The 19718-nt window shown below is 43.9% G+C and overlaps 1 protein-coding gene across 4 annotated transcripts in view; it reads left to right on the top strand.

Annotated features, from left to right (window-relative positions):
• nbeal2 (neurobeachin-like 2) overlaps nucleotides 1-19718 on the top strand; it is a 144182-nt gene that overhangs the window by 20404 nt on the left and 104060 nt on the right. The window contains exon 1 of one of the 4 annotated variants that reach the window (XM_034174950.1): nucleotides 15347-15391. The exons of the other annotated variants lie outside the window; for them this stretch is intronic. Coding sequence (XP_034030841.1) covers nucleotides 15362-15391 — 30 coding nt within the window. The 5' untranslated portion in view covers nucleotides 15347-15361. Of the gene's footprint in view, nucleotides 1-15346; nucleotides 15392-19718 lie in introns of those variants that run through there. 4 annotated transcript variants of the gene reach the window in all.

Here is a 19718-nt window from a genome sequence, read left to right as displayed (position 1 = left end):
ACTGCAGACTGAGGTCCATTTGCGCCTTCTCTGCGGTGCTGGTATAGCCTTTTGTGTAAAGGTTGCTTAGTCTCACCTATGTAGTGTTCGTTACAGTTTTCCTGATATCTGATAGAATACACTACATTGCTCTGTTTGTAACTAGGGATCCTGTCCTTAGGGTAAACTAATTTCTGTCTCAAGGTGTTAACCAGTTTAAAGTAAACTGGGATTTTGTGCTGTCTGAAGATCCTCTGTAGTTTTTCCCCTACTCCTGCTAAATTTGGGAGAGACGCTCCTTTTCTTCTTGTCTCCATCTCCTGTCTATCTGGTCTCTTTGTTCTCTGGGACTTCTGCACTTTGTCCAGGGACCATCGTGGGTACCCACATACTGTGAGGGCTTTCCATACAAGTAATTTAATTAAATTAGGGGGAAAAATGAAATAATGATGAAGCCGTATCTGTGAAAGGTAAAAAAAACAAAAAAACAAAACTTGTTGGCTTCTGTTTATTCTTCTCTACAAGAGTCAAGACAGAAGTCAGACTACCAGAGCAAGAATTTTAGCTGAGGAAGCTTCTGTGATTTGAAGCGAAACGTCCTCGCGTCAAGCAACCCAGTGCAGTCAAAGATTCAGGCTTCTCTACTGTGGAAACCACCTGGACAACTGAGAGCCTACACAGAAACATTGCGGTCCTCTCCGTTTATCAATCTTTATATGTCATTGAAACACTGCAGCAGGTCTAATTGTCGAAAAGCAAATGGTTTATAATAAAGCAATGCAGGAAGTGGTCTGAGCAGACTAATCATTAATGTAACAGGTGAATACTCCACTGCATGTTTATTCATTAAGCGGATGTTGGATTGGTGTCATTGCCATGCATGAGGGAGCTGTGATGAGTTTTTAGCAATGGGTGCAGTCTATTTGTACACAGCTCAGCCATTATCCTGTATTTTTTTTAATAAGAAGGCACAAGCTTGTGCAGGCTTGTCAGTGATGGAGCAGCTGCGCTTCCTCTGATTGTGCAAGAACCTACACATGGGTTTGTGTGCAGAATCTTTAGTTAAAACGAAGTTTCTGCAGCCCCCCCCATTATAGATATGAATATTTTGACCGCACACACACATGCAAAATTATTATGCAAAATTTCAATTTCGTATTGAGCAAGAGAAAATAAAGGTGACAAATCACCTTTTACAGTGGAATTATTAAATGACTGCTGTTTACATTCTACCATCATGCTAGCTCAGCCCTCGAACTTTTACACAGCAACATCAGCCTACAGCTGAACACACATCCAGACGCCGTGCAGATTATCGCGGGTGATTTTAATAGTGTGGAATTAAAATCAGTGCTTCCCCACATTTCATTAAAATGTCAAATGTGCCACAAGAGGAGCAAATACACTGGACAAAGTTTACATCAATATTAAGCAAGGCTACAGGGCCAGAGCTGCACCACATATAGGCAAATCAGACCACAGCTCTCTGCAACTGATCCCTGCATATACCCCCCTCTGGAATCCACCCCCACCACCATTAAGACGGTCAAAACATGGCCAAATGGTGCTTCTCATCAGGTGCAGAACTGCTTCAACAGCGCAGACTGGGACATCTTTGAGGATGAGGACCTGGATGTGTTTACAGACACAGCAGTGTGTTAGATTACGAACGCTGTAGATACGATCACAGTGGAGAAAAGCATCTGGGTCTTCCCCAATCAGAAACTGTGGATGACCAGGGAGGTGAAGCAGCTGCTAAAGGAGAGAAACTCCACCTTCAAAGCTGGTGATAGGGCTCTCTTCAGTACACCACACGTCAACCTGAAGAGAGGCATCAGGAAGGAGGGTTTCAGGAGGATGATCGACGACCACCTGGCCAGCAACAGCAGCAGGCAGGCATGGTTGGAGGTCCAGCACCTCACCAACTACAAACCCAGCATCAGAGCTGCTGAAGGTGACACCACATTGGCAGAAGAGTTAAATCTCTTCTTTGCTCGCTTTGAGACTGTGGCATCAGGAGCAGCCACATCTACGCCAGTAACCGGGGGCAACTTCACTGTGGGGGAGCATAAGGTGAGGCGCACGCTAGAGGGTGTCAACCCACGCAAAGCAACTGGCCCTGACGACATCTCCGGACAGGTGCTGAAAGACTGTGTAGACCAGCTTGCTGGGATTTTCAACAAAATCTTCAACTGGTCCCTGACACAGTCTGTTGTCCCGTCATGCTTGACAACCTCCACCATAGCCCCTATATCCAACAACAAATCCCCCATAACCAACCTCAGTGACTACCGACCTGTTGCACTCACACCGCTGGTGTGAAGTGTTTTGGAAAAACTGGTTAGAAGTCACATCATGCCGGTCATAACCCCCACTCAAGACCTATACTAATTCGCTTACAAGGCCAATACAGTAGGTCAACAGAGGATGCCATGACCTCTGTCCTCCACATCACGCTGACCCACTTGGAGCAACAGGGTAATACACCTGTCTTCTCTTTGTGGATTATAGTTCAGAATTCAACACCATCCATTCAACAACAAAATCTATGGTTAGCTCGCCGTTCTCTCAGCTTGTCCTATTGTAAAACGGAAATTAAATAAGTACGTTTGTGTGTGTAAATGCTAAACTGAGCTGCGCGCACACACTGCAGTAAAAAGAATTAGGTACATGGCGGCTGACAGTGTGTGACATTAACATTACACATGCTTTTATTGAAAACTACTGAACACAGTCGGGGGCTTGTTAAGAAGCTCTCTAGTTCCACCATCAAGAAAAAGAAAACATATTAATAATAAAGAAAAAAACATTTGAATGCGCACATAACCACGTGTCCGCACTGGTTTTCATTAGGAATAATTATTTCACCACCAAGCAGCCCCCCATTGTGCGCCGTGCAGCTGGAATGCCCATGATGCCAGGATGCCCAGCGTGGTCAGCACCTGTGTGGGCACAGACAACCCCTGGCTGCTCACCGTATTGCGCTCTGTGCTCAAATCCAGTGACAGTGGCCTAAATGAAATCGGTTTATGAGGCAATTATCGTCATTTGCAAGTAAATCCTTGCATTCCCCGAGTACATGCCCACGTCCGATTGCACCATTTGCAAGGTGCTTTAGCAACGCTAACGCAGCCATTGTTAGTGCCATTTTACGCATCACTTTGCACGTGCTTTTATATCCATCCATATAATTGCAAACTTGTGGGTGTGTTAATTGCTCATCATTGTGTCGCTGATGTGCACATCACATCACTCTGATGACTTCTTATTTTCACACTATTAACGATTCCCAGCATCACGTCTACGCGTCGGCAGTGGAACAATAGTTGTAGAAACGTGCATACACCAGGCAGGATTTTTGCGTGACGCACCGCACATTTGCATTCATTTCACTTTTGATACATCTGAACGTTGGCGTGGAGACGGGCGTACGCCAGGTTTTTGTGCGTACGCTGGCTTTGTACATGAGGCCCCTGTTAGTGAACACATCCAAAACCAAGGAGCTAATCATAGACTTAAGGAGAAACAAAACAGGCATTCAGCCCTTTATCACTGCGGGGTCCTGTGTGGAAAGGGTCGGGGACTTCCGTTTTCTGGGAGTCCATATAGATGAGAAACTGACCTGGGACAGGAACACCACACACTTCGTAAAGAAGTCACAGCAAAGACTCCACTTCCTGAGAATCCTCAAGAAAAATAATGTAAACCAGAAACTGCTTGTCTTTTTACCGCTCTACCATGGAGAGCATCATCACATACTGCATCTGTATGTGGTTTACCAGCTGCACAGGGGCAAACAGGAAAGAGCTCCAGGGGGTTACCAAAATGGCAGAGAAGATCATTGGGTACCCTCTACCCACACTGGAGGACCTTCATGGCTCTTACTGTCTCAGGAGAGCCATCACCATCCTAAAGGACTCATCCCACCCTGACCACTCTCTGTTTGGGCTGCTGCCATCAGGCAGCCAGTACAGGCCCATTAAAGCAAGTACAGATGGACTGAAAAACAGTTTCTACCCAGCTGCTGTAAGAGCTTTGAATGCCAGTGGAACCAAATAGCCAGATCACATGGCACACTTGAAATGAGTGCAATATTTGTTTATGTGCATTATCCACTGCCACTGAAATAGCACAGTTTTGTACATACTTTTCTGTTTTGTTTTTTTTGTTTGTTTTTAATTTGTGCTCTGGAAGAGCGCAAATTAGACCTCTTAGACCTCTTTCATTTGGTTAAATTTTATGTTTCTTTTTCTTTTCTTCTCCAGACCTTTCAAGTCTGTGTGTGGTTTATTCAGGTTTATATTTGCACTGACAGGCTTGCACCTTACCTTTCATTGTACATGTTACAATGTCAAATAAAGTGTTATGTACCTTACATTTTTAAAATGATTTCTCACAAAGGTGTCCATATTCTGCTAGCAGTGCTCAATCATGATAATCATCAGTGTTGCCAAAATGCAAACAAAACTGTATAACTCAAACATATTACTTAGTCCATATGTATTTTAACTAAATATAAATAAATGAATATTTTAATTGTCTTGGTTGGTTAATATATCATAAAAAGCAATGCAGCCGAAGCATACATAAAAATTCTACCACAACAAACCAGATTCATTTGCCTTGTGAATGTGAAAATATAAGTATTTTACACTAAACTGACTTTACTGTAAGTGGTTAGATTCTATGATCAACGAAACAAGAAGAAATTCGATACATACTTCATTTTTTGGGGGGGTCAAAAAATAAATTCTTTTATCCCTCAAACAATCAACTTTGGGGTTGTTCAAAATGAAACACCAATGATAAAAGCTGTATCTGTAAAATGACTTTGCAAACTGCAAGCACAGCCAACGTTTGAGAGCTTTGTGTCAAATCTGAGCTTGTTTTCAGGCCATCATTTTTTTTATTTTTTTTTTGGTCAGGTACGGGCAGACAGGGCTGAGTCTGATCTAATCAGTGAGGCGTATACAACCTGTCTGCTCACGTCAGAGGCCATTTCAAAATGTATTGTTATAGGATCAACTTGTTCGGTTTCACAATTCAAAACATAATTCTTTGACTGTAAAAAACAAAAAAAACAAAACAAAAATCCCTTAGCATTTATTATGTTTGCCACGGGAGGTTTTTGCTTGCCTGTTTGGTTCTTACTGGAAGAATAAATATCTAATTTTTGTTAATCTGACTGGAAGTGGTTGTTGCTAAAAGAGGAAATGCTCTTTAACATTTGTCAAGCTGCATCTGGATCCAGGACCTTGTGACACCTTTTAGGGGGTGCAAGTGTTGATTTGGCTTTTATCTGGCTGGAATACTACTTTGCTTGTAAATAGTTTTTTGTTTTGGTACCACAGCAGATTCGATATGTGTCTGCATGTTGATCTGGCACAATTTTACCTTTTTGAAGGTGAATACGAGGCATCACAACTATGGGAGTGATGAAAGAGATGGATCCATAAGATTTAAAAAAAAAAAAAAGGGTCATCTTCCACATATAAGAGAGCACTACATCACTGTGACCTAAGAAGTGGAGGCAGCCATTTGTCCAAAATTGATTATACTGTTGCGTGCTCTTCACTGGCTTCCTGTCCCTGTGAGATCAAATTTTAAGGTTCTGCTACTAGCCTATAAAATTGTTCACGGACTGGCACCTCCCTGCCTAGCTGGCCTAATTAAACCCTACATACCGGCCCGGGCTTTGCGTTCTCAGAGGTGCAGGGCTACTGTGTCCCTAGGGTGAATAAAAAGACCGTGAGCCACAGAGCTTTCTCTTATCATGCCCCTGTTCTATGGAATGATCTCCCTACATCAATAAAACAGTCAGATTCTGTAGAGATGTTCAAGTCCAGACTTAAGACGCATTTATTTGCTAGCATACTGGCATAGTATGTTACTACGCTTTTTACTCTTTTAATTCATTTTATTAGGAAATGGAGCGGGCCGCGCCCTCAACTTTATCTAAAGGCTGGGTCTTTTAGTGAAGCTTAGGGCTAGTGGCCGGCAATCACCTTAGTATTTCTTGTGTTTTTCTTTTTGCTTAATGCTGACAAATTATACTGTATTTGTTGTCTTTCTGATGCCTGATAGTGTTTTTTTTTTTTTTGTCTTTTTGAGGTGCGGCTCCATCCAGAGATGGGTGTGGTGTCTGTTTCTGAAACCCTCCTGTCCTGTGCACCGGCAACATTTCCTCTATTTTCCTTTTGTGAATTTGTATCAGTAGCATGGCCCAAGCAGAGGGTCACCTCTTTGAGTTTGGTCTGCTGAATGTTTCGTCCTCAGAGGGAGTTTTCTCTTTACCACTGTCACCTGTGTGCTTGCTCTAGGGGTTGGTAACATTAGACCTTACTTGTGTGAAGCGCCTTGAGGCAGCTTTGTTGTGATTTGGCGCTATATAAATGAAAATAAATTACATTGAAAAATTGCTTCTGGTGCAGTGATCTTCTCAAGAATGTTTTAAGGACGACCTGACATGTGGAGAAGCATCATTATGCTCCGGTCTTGGCTTAATAGTTTTGTATCCAATAAGGTACAGGTTCTTTTTGGGTAGGGCCTAAACTACAGTCAAGTATTTACAAATTAACCCTAATTATGCCAAATTAACATTTAGAACCTTTTAAAAAATAATTACATCAATTTCTGGAGTCTTGTTGAACCACTGACACTCACAGCTCTGAATTTTAAGATTGTTTACTGGTTGGTAATGCAGGGTCTGGTACACAAAAAGGCAGTCCAATATCAGCAAACAAATCAGAAACATCAGGCGGTAAGGCGTGGTTGAAAAAAAACAGGGAGGTTGTCAAAAAGCACAACGTAACTAGCAGGACTTGGAACAAACAGTTACAGAGCTGGAAGCGAATGAGCTACAGATTAGAAACAGGTGTGTGGAAAACTCCAGATCAGGATGTGGCCCACACAGTGTGCTCCACCCACCACCAAGCACTAATGCCGCGTTCACACCGGACGGGACCAGACGCCACAAATTCGCATCGGTCGCGTGGCGACGGACGCGCCACCATCACCCGGTGTGTCACTCTGCTTTCGCTGTGACAATTCGCCCCAGTGCATCATCAAATAGGAGGAGCTTCCATTCCGCTCGCCGGCTCTGGTTGTCAGTCAAGTTAACATGACGGACCTTGATCACACGGAGCGAGTTGTTGTGGAAAGCTGACAAACGTCATGAGATGTTCCCAATTCGGGGAGTATCATTATTTGCTGCAGGAGCTGCGTCTGGATGATGGCCGCTTTCAGCCGTCCTTCCGCCTCTGCAGGACCCAGTTTGAGGACCTCCCTGTCCCGTTCACACGCGCACATGTAAAAAAAAACAAAAACGCAGCTGCTTTCTGTGGGGCTGCTCCTCGTTCTTCCCCCAAAAAACTCTGTCATAATTGTGTTTAGAAACCAGTCACCATTTGCTTTATTATACATCTGTGTAGTTAATAAATAAAATAATCTTCACGGACGATTCGCTCGCACGCACGTGAAAAAAACAAAACCTCCGCTCCCCCTGCTGTGGGGCTGCTCGCTCGCTCCAAAAACTCTGCCATAATTGTGTTTAGAAACCAGTCACCATTTGCTTTATTATACATCTGTGTAGTTAATAAATAAAATAATCTTCGGAAGATTCGCTTGCACGCACGTGAAAACGAAAAAACTCTGCTCCCCCTGCTGCAGGGCTGCAGCTCGCACTTCCCCCAAAATATGTCATAATTGTGAAATAAAGGACAAAAGGGACATAAGTCCTGCTCACAGGCTGGCTACCAGAGACAGAACATGTTCACATCCAACTCAGTCACACTCCAGACATCTCCACGTCACTACATATTCAGTCCCTGATTGGTCATCGCGGTGTGATAAGATGAAAAAGTTCAGATTTTTCAACGTGGGGAGGAGGGCAACACGACGTGACGCGACGCAATATTGCGCCACAAATGCACCAATCGCTCAAAATCGCTTCACTCGCGTCGCTTCATTCGCGTCCATCGCGTTGCGCTGCGTGGCTTGGTGCCACAACACGTCCTTCCATAGGGATTACATGGCAACCTGTCGCTCGCGTCGCGCCCGATGTGAATGCGGCGTAATACAGACAGACAAGCGAGACAGGGAGAGACAAAGCCAAACAGGAAAAACCCAACAAGAGAAATCACACACAACCAAAGCAAATCAAAACCAAACTAGGCAGAATAAAACAGAGCAAGCATGACACAAAAAGTCCAGATCATGACAGTATGTGTTTGTTTGTTTGTTTGTTTTTTGTATAGCTTAACAGCCCAGTGTCGCGTTTTTTTTTTTTTTTTTTGTGCTCCCGTCACGAAATGATTCAAATTTTTGTGACAGGTTTTTTTTTAACTCACTATTACTAACCCTACTCCTACTCCCAACCCTAACCTTAACCATAACCTAGCCGTGCTCCTTCCCCCAACCCTAACCATAACGACCCCCCCCCCGCTTCACTTTTAATTCCGTGCAGCCATCATGGAATGAATGAGAATGAATTTGTGCTGCTGTATCACAAACCAATAGATTTATGTATACGAGGTCTGTCCGAAAAGTAACGGACCTTTTTATTTTTTTCAAAAACTATATGGATTTGAATCGTGCGCTTGCATCAGCCAAGCTTGAACCTTCGTGCGCATGCGTGGGTTTTTTCACGCCTGTCGGTTGCGTCTGTGGGCAGGCTTTGAGTGAACACAGGTCCAGCCCCCTCGTCGGATTTTCACTGTCAGGGAAATGGCTGAGCGACTGCCGCTTTGCTTCATGAAAATTTTTTCAGAAAATGTGTGAGACAGCCAGCTGTTACACAATTTCTCGGATACTCACTCGACTGAAAAGCCCCCGAAAGCCGTCTGAATCTTCCAAATGGTTTCCAACACGGAGGTGTTTGTTGTGCACCATGAGCGGCTCCGTCCCGACGCGCGAATCTACCTGTCATCTACCTGCTGTCTACATTCGCTTTGGATGCCATCGTGCAGGTGTGGACGAGGTGATCCAGATGTGTTCTGACACAGCTGACCACGCCTCTTATCCTCCCGACTGCATCTGATTATGGCAATATTTGCCGTGTCGCGCATGGCTCATGTACATTCTTGCTATGTGTGACTGGGTCTTAAATGATAGCTGTTGATTTTTGGTGACTAATTGTTTCAGCCCTAATCAAAAGAAGAAAATGAATCGCATCTGATGTTTTTGATTGTATTTTTACTGGATAATTGATGAAGAGAGAGAATATATATATATATATATATATATATATATATATATATATGTATGTATATATATATATATATATGTATATATATGTGTGTGTGTGTGTGTGTATATATACACATGTAGAATATCGTCTCTGCTCTTTGCGGACGATGTGGTTCTGTTGGCTTCGTCAAATGAAGTCCTTGCAAATTATAGGCCAATTTCTAAGTTGCCTTTTCTATCCAAAATATTGGAAAATTTGGTTTTTAAATAAATTCAAACTTACTTGGAAGCTAATGGCATTTTTGAACAATTTCAATCTGGTTTTAAGTTGCGCCATAGCATTGAAACTGCACTTTTGATAATTTCTAATGATTTAATTTTAACTGTTGATTCTGGTCATTCTGTTGTTTTAATTCTTTTAGATTTAACGGCAGCGTTTGACACAGTTGACCTTAAAATTCTGTTGTCGTGCCTTGAAAACCATGTTGGCATTAAAGGTACTGCCTTACGTTGGTTTACATCCTATTTGGAAAATCGTTCGTTTGCTGTGCACCTTGGCCCTTATTCGTCTGATGTTGCCCCACTAAAATGCGGAGTACCACAGAGTTCCATTTTGGGCTCTTTGTTGTTTTCTCTGTATATGCTGCCACTAGGGTCAGTTTTTAGAAAATATAATATTCCTTTTCACTGCTTCGCAGATGATCTGAAAATTTATCTTCCGCTGTACCCGGGCAGAGACAATTTTATACTTTTGAATAATTGTTTGAAGGACTGGTTGACCCATAATTGTCTTAATCTGAATGACTCTAAAACCGAGATTGTGGTATTTGGGAACTTATTTGATGCCACTGCTCTGGGCTCGCTGAGTAACCACTGCCACCCATCTGTAAGGAATCTTGGTGTTGTCTTTGACAGTTCTTTTAAATTTGAAAAGCAAATTAACTCTGTAATCAAGTCTAGTTTTTTCAGCTTCGTCTCATGGGTAAAGTTAAACCCTATTTGCCCCGGGCTGACTTGGAGAGAGTGATTCATGCTTTTATCACCTTTCGTTTGGACTACTGTAACTCCCTGTATTGTGGGCTAGATCAAATGTCCATTCACCGTCTACAATTGGTCCAAAACGCCGCAGCGCAGTTGCTTACGGGCACCAGAAAGCGGGACCACTTAACTCCTGTACTGGCCTCTCTGCACTGGCTTCCAGTCAGTTACAGGATTCATTTCAAATTGTTGCTGTTGGTTTTTAAATGTTTAAATGGATTGGCTCCCTCTTACCTCTCTGAGCTTCTGTCGGTTCATGCTCCTGGTCGAAATATGAGATCGGCCAATCAACTGACTCTGGAAGTGCCAAGATCCCGGCTGAAAACCAGGGGAGACCATACATTTTCAGTGGCGGCTCCGAGACTCTGGAACAGGCTTCCTTTGAATGTCTGTATGGCCCCGTCTCTAAACATCTTCAAGTCTTGTTTACAAACTAATTTGTTTGCTCTGGCTTTCGACTCAAGCTAGCCGATTCCTGATTTGGTTATGATTATCATTTTAGCCATTTTGTTCCTGCTGTGTTATTATTGTTTGGGTGTGTGCAGCACTTTGGGCAGTTTTTCTGTATTAAATGTGCTATATAAATAAATTTGACATTGACATTGACAAATCAAGACCTTCAGCGTGCACTGGGGCGTTTTGCAGCTGAGTGTGAAGCGTCCGAGATGAAAATCAGCACCTCCAAATCCGAGGCCATGGTTCTCGACCGGAAAAAGGTGCTTTGCCCTCTTCAGGTCGGTGGAGTGTCCTTGACTCAAGTGGAGGAGTTTAAGTATCTCCGGGTCTTGTTCATGAGTGAGGGACAGATGGAGCGTGAGATCGACAGACGGATTGGTGCAGCGTCTGCAGTGATGCGGTCACTGTATTGGACCATGAGATTTGGCTCATGACCGAAAGAACGAGATCGCGAGTACAAGCGGCCGAGATGAGTTTCCTCCGCAGGGTGGCTGGGCGCTCCCTTAGAGATAAGGTCACTCGGGAGGAGCTCGGAGTCGAGCCGCTGCTCCTCCATGTTGAAAGGAGCCAGTTGAGGTGGCTCGGGCATCTTTTCCGAATGCCCCCTGGACGCCTCGCTGGAGAGGTGTTTCGGGCACGCCCCATCGGGAGGAGGCCCCGGGGAAGACCCAGGACACGCTGGAGGGACTACGTCTCTCGGCTGGCTTGGGAACACCTTGAGGTTCCCCCAGAGGAGCTGGGGGAGGTGTGTGTGGATCGGGAGGTCTGGGCGGCTTTGCTTGAGCTGCTGCCCCCGTGACCCGACTCCGGATAAAGCGGAAGAAAATGGATGGATGGATGGATGGATATTTACACATGCATACAAAAATGCTTTGTTTGCTATATTCAATTGTCAATGGCTGCACGTAACAACATTTTGTTACGCAAGGGTTGGTTTGTGTCTTTTGTGAATATCTGTTCAGCACATTAAGAGCTCAGAGAGCGGGTCCATAACACATATTTGTGATAATAATGCAGGATGGGGGAAAATGGGCATTTCCTTTCAGCTACTAATGAAGACTAAGAACACAGTAAGATGTCAGGCTGGTAGAGCAAATGGGCGTGGATATCCAGGGATAATTAGTTAGGCTGTGGGACTAATTAAAGCCTGTAGTAGTAACGATGGCCTACGGTGACAACGTGATCGCCACTTATGCTCACAGCTGTGAAACTGCATCCTGATCTTGCTGTGAAGACATACTCACATTTCCAGGCTGTCACATTAGAGTCAGTGGTGTTTTTTGTCTCTATGTTCTTCTTACTGAACCAGGTATGACTCAGAGAGACGAATAACACCAGCGGGCTTCCCTGCAGACCAGACTGACTGTCCAATGAGCTCTGTTTTTTAATTCCCTCGTGCACCTCACTCACTACTGTTTACCAACCGAAGATCCAGCGAGCAAAATCAAAGTGTTCTTTGCTTTGCCTTGTGCAGGAAGATGGAGCGAAGTAGAATGTCAAGCAGCAGAGAGTGGCACAGCTGCTCAGCCGTGTGCATAGAAACTCAGATGAAACAATGACACGGTTTGTAGGAGTCCAGTTCAAGTCGCCTTTTTCCAAACAATTTAGTGAGGCAGCTGGCTTGGCCAAGGGAGAAAAAAAAAGAAACAGCACAGTTCAGCTGAAGCATTAGTGGACGTAAAATATTCTGTCTGTTAAGAGCTTCACCTCTTGTTTCACGTGTGTATTTCCCACCGGTGTCACGTACGTCCACTAATGCTTCAGGTGAACTGTGCTGTTTCTTTTTTTTTCTCCCTTGTTTCAGAAGCCATAACTGGCGACTGTCCTCCAGTGTTAGCGGAGGTTAGCCTGTAAGCTTGCCGTCGTGCTGATAATCATTTGAGTACATTTGTTTAATGAAGCTGGGCCCCTCACACTGCCCCCCTGTCTGCTGTGCCAAGCTGCATGCAGCAACAGGTCCAGAGACTACGCTCGCTGTTTTGATGTGCAGCGCCCGCTGCATGGTCTCGGTAACCGCAGCCGCAGAGCTCCATGGCCATGACTTGGATCGGTCCCGCATCCGTACGGAGAGCACGCGCATTGTGTTCTGCGTGCATTTATCATTTATAGGTATATGATAAAATCAGACAGTTTCACAGTGCAGCAAAGTACAGAAGAGTTTGGAGGGAGAGGAACCTGCATCAGACTGATATCCCAACTTTCATCTTCCTCAAGCTATGGAATCTGGTGTAGCTGAACCAATGGGCCTAGGGCATTTATAGGACTTACTTGTTCTTACAAAATTGTAGCATTTATTGTTTTTGAGTTATTGTTTTCACAAACTGGAGGAGGTGGGCTGAATCACCCCAGGAATATTCTGTAATGTCACAAGATATGAAATGTGCATTCCTTGAGCATTGGCAGATATACTGGATTTTCCACACCACAGGTCACAGTTGTGTGTGTGTGTGTGTGTGTGTGTGTGTGTGTGTGTGTGTGTGTGTGTGTGTGTGTGTGTGTGTGTGTGTGTGTGTGTGTGTGTGTGTGTGTGTGTTTAACATACTACTTTGGGAGGTCATGTGACTTATATTCTGAAGTGATTTGTATTTTAAAAAGTTTTACTTTATCATCTATGGCCACAAAATGGCACAGTCTACGCATGTGACAAGCTGCTCCTGCAGGCTGAATTAGGTACTGTGATTCACACTTCATAGCAGAAGGTGGTGGTAATGAACTATTAAGATGGATATGTAAAGTCCACACCGAATTAAGTGGTCCTAACATCAAATCCCCTGCACTCCGAGTTTCTGTTTTAATGTGTGTTGAAAGTGTGGACTTCAAACTATATACCAGTTTTTAAATTTTGTTGATTGGCCCAGTAAAACTTGAATTATGATTAATAATTTTCGCCAGGCTTTTTATGTCCGCCAAGGACGTAAGAAAATCATTGTTTATTTATTCATTTATTTGTCTGTCTGTTAGCAGGATTACATCAAAACTACTGCACGGATTTTGACAAAAGTTTCACCTCAGATAGATATTAGACAATGGAAGGCTCCATTAAATTTTGGAGGTGATCCAGATACAGATTCTGGATCAGGATTTCACTTTTTATAGGCTTTGAAGGATTATGTCAAAACTACTTCACAAATTCTCACCAAATTTGCACCACAGATAGATATTAGGCCATGGAAGACTCCACTAAATTTTGGAGGTGATCTGAATCCGGATTGACGGACATCAGAAATCTAAGATTGCTGTTGTTCCTGAATGTTATGGCAATGTGTTTATAAAAAATATTTGTGTGTGTGTGTGTGTGTGTGTGTGTGTGTGGCGTCTTTTTTCCTGGTTAAATGCAAATATGAATGAATGAATGAATGAATCTACCAGACTTGAAGATGTACACATTACTTTTCATGCTATATTAGTTATCTGTTAATCAAGAAATTAACTCAACTGAAACAACAACAAATAAGTTATGGTTTTAATTAACAGATGAACAAAGATTTCTAAAGAATATTTTTTTCTTAAAACTATTTTAATTACACGTTTTCTAATATAAGAAATGTTTTTTTATTTCAAAATGTACAGTAATCAAATTAATCTTGAGGTAAAAAAATTGAAAGGAGTTTCTTCAGAAAACTGCTGTATACGTATACACATTTCTGCACTTTTTCAGTGTTTCGGCTTGATGCCTCATTTCTGTTGGATACACAAAGCTATGTCATAGTGCGCAGTGTTGAAATTTGGATTGGGATGAACTTTGACTGCTTGACGACAAGCTGCAATGCGCACTCCCGGCGGAGTGTTACGCTAGCTTGTCAAAAACGCAAAGCTTCTTATTGAAAATAATGGGTTTTTAGAGTAATGTGCGACATGTTTAACGCCCACGTTTAGTGTGAAAGGCACTTAACTTGTTACTCATTTGTGTTTGTTAATTAAAGGACTCATTATTCAAAATTTTGAAGTCATAAGTTCCAAACGCATTTAATAGTCCCTAATTATGTTGTGTCCTTCTACATTGTTCATGTACAAGGAAGAAACATGTTGACGTACTCTGCGCAGATAAATGGGATCATAAAGTGTCATTATGTAATTATCACATCAGTAAAGCTCATTCCTTCACGTTGTGAGAACAAATAATGCTGAACGGGTGTTGCATTATTTGTTGTTGTCCTTTACTCACATCTCAAGTACATGATTAAAAAGATACTAAAGGTCCAAACCAGCAGTTTTAACTTATTTTATTTTCTCATACTTATTACTCACTTATACTTATTTTGCTCCTTACTTTTTCAGATTGGCACATCTTCCAGCTCAGTCCACCTTTGAGTTAGTCAGTGACACAAACCTTCCGAATATAGCTGTGACTCTGAATGTTGTGTTAATTTAGAATGTGTACGTGGAGGTCTGCTTCTTCATTTTTTTAAATTTTACTTTATTTTTTTTAACTGGGGGCTCCCCCCTTGTCTGCACACAGCTAGCAGTGGAACCAAATGAGGAAGAGGTTTGAGGCATTGACGGGGCAGAGCTTAAACACAGAGAAAACACTTCACTTAAAGTGACATGTCATTTCCTGATTTCGCGTTTGACCCCGGGAGGTGAGAAACGAACAAGTCAGACGGTGGTATTGGTTAGGAAAGATGTGCAGCTGCTTCTGAAGGCTCTTCTGAGACTGGGTTCTGAAGAACCTGGCTCATTGCTCGGCCACATACAATGAGAGATGGACTGGCTCATAAGTCGATGCCAGTTGGTAATGTACATTTATCATTTATGTGGCAGAACAAACTGTGAGGTCAGAGTATTGCTTTACTTCTGATTGCTTTTTTTTTTTTTTTTGGAGAGAAATAAGTCATTGGTTGCACATTACTGAGTCTTATCTCCAAATACTGTATGTTAGAACTCTGCTCTTGAAGGTGTACTGCAGCTGTGAAGTTGCCTCCTGTACTGTGTACTGCAGCTGATGCAGACATGCTGTATATTGATTATTAACGTCACCACATCCCCGGGGATCGGAAAAGAGCACAGAGAATTCTCCCCTTCTGTGGGAATCTGCTTGCATAACTCAAAAACCATTATTTTCATCAACTGTTGAGAGATGGAGCTATTGTTGACATTTAGAGCCCGATCTTCCAGCTGGTGCAAAGCACTGCACCACACAACCAAAGTGTGATTGCAAATTTCCACCCCATGCAGCTTTTGTGTTTTTGCACCTTGCACCCGCGTCCTCTTGATCAGGATACCATTTGCACTCATGTGGGCACATAGGTCTAAAATGTGGTGTGAACATGCACTGCAAAAATGCAAAATTTCACAAAGTGTATTTGTCTCATTAGTAGTCAAAATATCTAATTATAACATACAGTGACTTCAGTATAATTTCATTGAAAGGCTTGTTTTAAATAATATGTCTTTTAAAAAGAGTCTTAGAAATGTGTTCGGAATCATATTTGAGATGAAACAAGCTTTTTTTATGAGTCACAGTAAGATTTTAAGATACTGTGGTTTCTTATTAAATTACTTCTTTCTTGGCTAATGCCAAGATCTTACTTCAAGAAATCTTAAGTGACTTTTCACACGTTCCATTGGCAGATTGACTTTTTATATCTTAAAAATGCCATGTGATCAATTGAACCTAAAGTGATTCTACCAGGTTTGCTGCCAAAGAAGATGAGGGACATAGCTAAAAATAAAACATCCATGGAGGACCATTAATCACATGAATCAACAGGAGCAAAATTAAGTTGATTAGAGGATGTAATTGTAATTTTGATAGATTTTCGATTAAAGTTCAGCAAGAACTGGTGGCATGTCTGTTCAAGTGGACTCACCAACAAATGTGACCAGGCAAGAATAGTTGGTGCCAAACTTTCCAAGTGTAAGAGTTGGTTAAGTCTGTGAAAAGCAGAAGAAATTAACTATGCAAGATTTTCCAGATCTAGAATGAGGTATGCCTTGTAGACTTCTTAAAACAGTTTTAAGAAGGGGTTATTTTTGACATTCTAGGAATCTGCCTCCACCGATATCTCGTCTTTATTTACCTTGTCTTGAACCAAGCATGGCGTGTCTACTCAATCATCTATCTCATCCAGTTTGATTGGTGGAATTTGGCGGTGGGGGTCGAGGGGGGGCAGAAATGTGGAACTGATAAAAGGCGAGGGTCTACTTGAGTGCCATTTGGAGGAAGCAGTACCTACCTGATGGCTCAGGTGGTAGTTACAGTATGTTATTTGTGTCCTGTATAATGAGTCAGTTCCTCTGTGGGACTTAAGTTTGCTTGTCAAAAAATCAGCAGTCATGTTTCAAGGGAGGGGGACAAAACTAAAGAAAAGGACAACACTGTGCATGCTAAGCTAATTGAGATGGTCAAGTTGTTCTGTCACAAAGAACATCAGGGTACATTTGTCATTGTCCTGTCTTTTGTAATTTGATTTTGAAAGACTTGGCGTCTCATGAGTAGCACCACTAGTGTGCATCATCAGAGACAAGTAACGATTCCTTGGCTTCATACAAAGCCTGGAGTATATAAAGACAACAAAATTAAAATAATTCAGCTGACAAATCTTCTGTGGTGACGCGTCAGACATATGCATTATGCAATGAGATCAAGACTGATAAGAGGAGGAAGCGTGGAAGGATATGTTGCACTACTGCATCAGATAAGAGATAGAAATAAGCTTAATATAGAGTGGCAGGGAAAGGTTTTAGGCACACTATAGTTTTGATGATAGCTGCTGCTGATAATTGAATATCAGTAAAATTTTGAAAATGTGAGTAAATGCAACCCAGGAGACTACAAAAATAAATTATATATTTTTAAAGAGGAAAGCTGATATCCTCTTTTTACTTCTTTATAAATATTTTACAAGCAACATACTGTACAGTATTTTAAATCTTAACTATATAATATATATAATATGGATGCACATTTGTGAACCATCCAGTAGGTGCCAGTGTCTTCCTTTTGATACGGATTCTGGAGCGATGATGTGAGAGTGTTTTGAATTTGCCGTCAGTTGTTGTGTGGGCCGCTGAAGAGGAGGTACTGCTGGCCCACCACCACCAGAGGGCGCCCTGCCTGGAGTGCGGGCTCCAGACATCGGAGGGCGCTGCCGCCTCACAGGAGTAGCCAGGGTGACAGCTGTCACCCATCACCTGAGACAGCTGATATCAATCACCAGGGAGGTATATCAGCAGGACGGCATCTCCACCTTATTGCCGAGATATCGCTCTACTAAGGAGGTAACGAACTCAGCCAGTTGTGTTATTCAGAGAAGTAATACTTTGTTGCTTGTGCTTAGGTCAGCTGAAGACCGTATTGGACGTGGTTGGATAAGTACTCACATTCCAATCCTACAGTGCTGTTTTTGAGTAGAGGTGGAGGTGGTGTTTCCACCCTGTGTGTTGCTGGGTGCGGCCGCACCCACACCTGACTGTTTCTGTTCCTTGCCAGCAGTACCGGATCCGACGAGCGGAGGCAGTGGCCACCTGGGAGTTCGGGACTTGGCGGCTCCAGTATTCCCGGGGTTCAGTGGCAGAGGAAATCGGATGGTTCCGGTTCGACTCGGACAGACGTCTCCTATCGTCGAGCCTGCCCACACGACACCATTGGAATTCGGCTTACTGCTATAATTGTAATCTGTTGTGTTTGTTGTGCGTGTTCACAACAGTAAAGCTTTGTGATTAGACTTCCTCCATTGTCCGTTCATTTGCACCCCCTGTTGTGGGTCCGTGTACCTTCACTTTCACAACAGGATATCTCGGCAATTGTCATGGATCCCGAGGGGCGTCAACCGGCTGTTGAACGGCCAATGGAAGAACAGGACGCGCAGGCGTCCGCAGGAGGGGTAATCGGTGAGTTGCAGCGGATCCTCACCGCTTTCACGACTCGGTTAGATTTGATGACCGAGCAGAACGTCCTCCTGAACCGCAGGGTGGAGGCTCTCGCCGCGCAGGTGGAAGCGCACCCTCCGGGCGCCGCTGCGGCTCTCCCTCCCATAGACCCTGTGCGTAACATTGACGTTCCACTGGTCATTCAACGACCCCTCCCACCTTCCCCGGAAGCATACATAAGCCCCCCAGAGCCGTACGGAGGCTGTGTGGAGACGTGCGCGGATTTCCTTATGCAGTGTTCGCTCGTCTTCGCACAGCGTCCTGTTATGTACGCGACCGATGCTAGCAAGGTAGCTTATGTAATAAACCTGCTTCGCGGTGAGGCACGCGCTTGGGCTACAGCGCTCTGGGAGCAGAACTCACGGCTCCTTCAGACATATGATGGGTTTGTGAGGGAGTTCAGAACCGTGTTCGATCACCCTAATAGAGGAGAAACCGCTTCAACAGTGCTACTGTCGATGAGACAGGGGCGTCGGAGCGCAGCTGCTTATGCAGTCGACTTCCGCATCGCGGCTGCGAGGTCCGGCTGGAATAGCACTGCCCTCCGCGCCGCCTTTGTAAACGGACTGTCATTGGTTCTTAAGGAGCACCTGGTGGCTAAGGACGAACCGCGGGATTTAGATGGGCTTATCGATCTTGTCATACGATTAGACAATCGGTTAGAAGAACGTCGTCGGGAACGAGACGAAGGGCGTGGCCGGGCACGCGCCGTCCCTCTCCCTTCCGGTTCCGACCGCACCCCGCCTTCCCCACGCTCCACGGCTCCGGCGCTCCGTGTGGCTACAGCTCTCCCTGCTGACGAAGCTATGGACACGAGCAGGGCAACATTTAGGGCACCAGATACACAGAGGAGGCAGACCCGCGGAGTATGTTTTAATTGTGGCTCGACAGAGCACCAAGTGAGAGACTGCCCCGAGCGGTTAAACACCAACGCCCGCCCCTAGAGACTGGGCTAAGGGTGGGCCGAGACATTCACGTGGGACACACCCACATTGCCACACGACTCCCAGTTACGATCCTTTATGAGGAATCAACCCTGAAAGCCCCAGCACTGGTGGACACGGGCTCTGAAGGGAATCTGTTGGACAGCAGATGGGCCAGGGAGATAGGGCTCCCTCTGGTGGCACTTACCTCGCCTGTGCAGGTGCGAGCACTAGATGGCTCCCTACTCCCTCCAATCACGCATA

Source organism: Thalassophryne amazonica, chromosome 7 (genome assembly GCF_902500255.1).
Source record: "Thalassophryne amazonica chromosome 7, fThaAma1.1, whole genome shotgun sequence".
Classification (NCBI taxonomy): domain Eukaryota; kingdom Metazoa; phylum Chordata; class Actinopteri; order Batrachoidiformes; family Batrachoididae; genus Thalassophryne; species Thalassophryne amazonica.
Note: the sequence above shows the minus strand (reverse complement) of the source record. Positions and strands in the feature narration are given on the sequence as shown.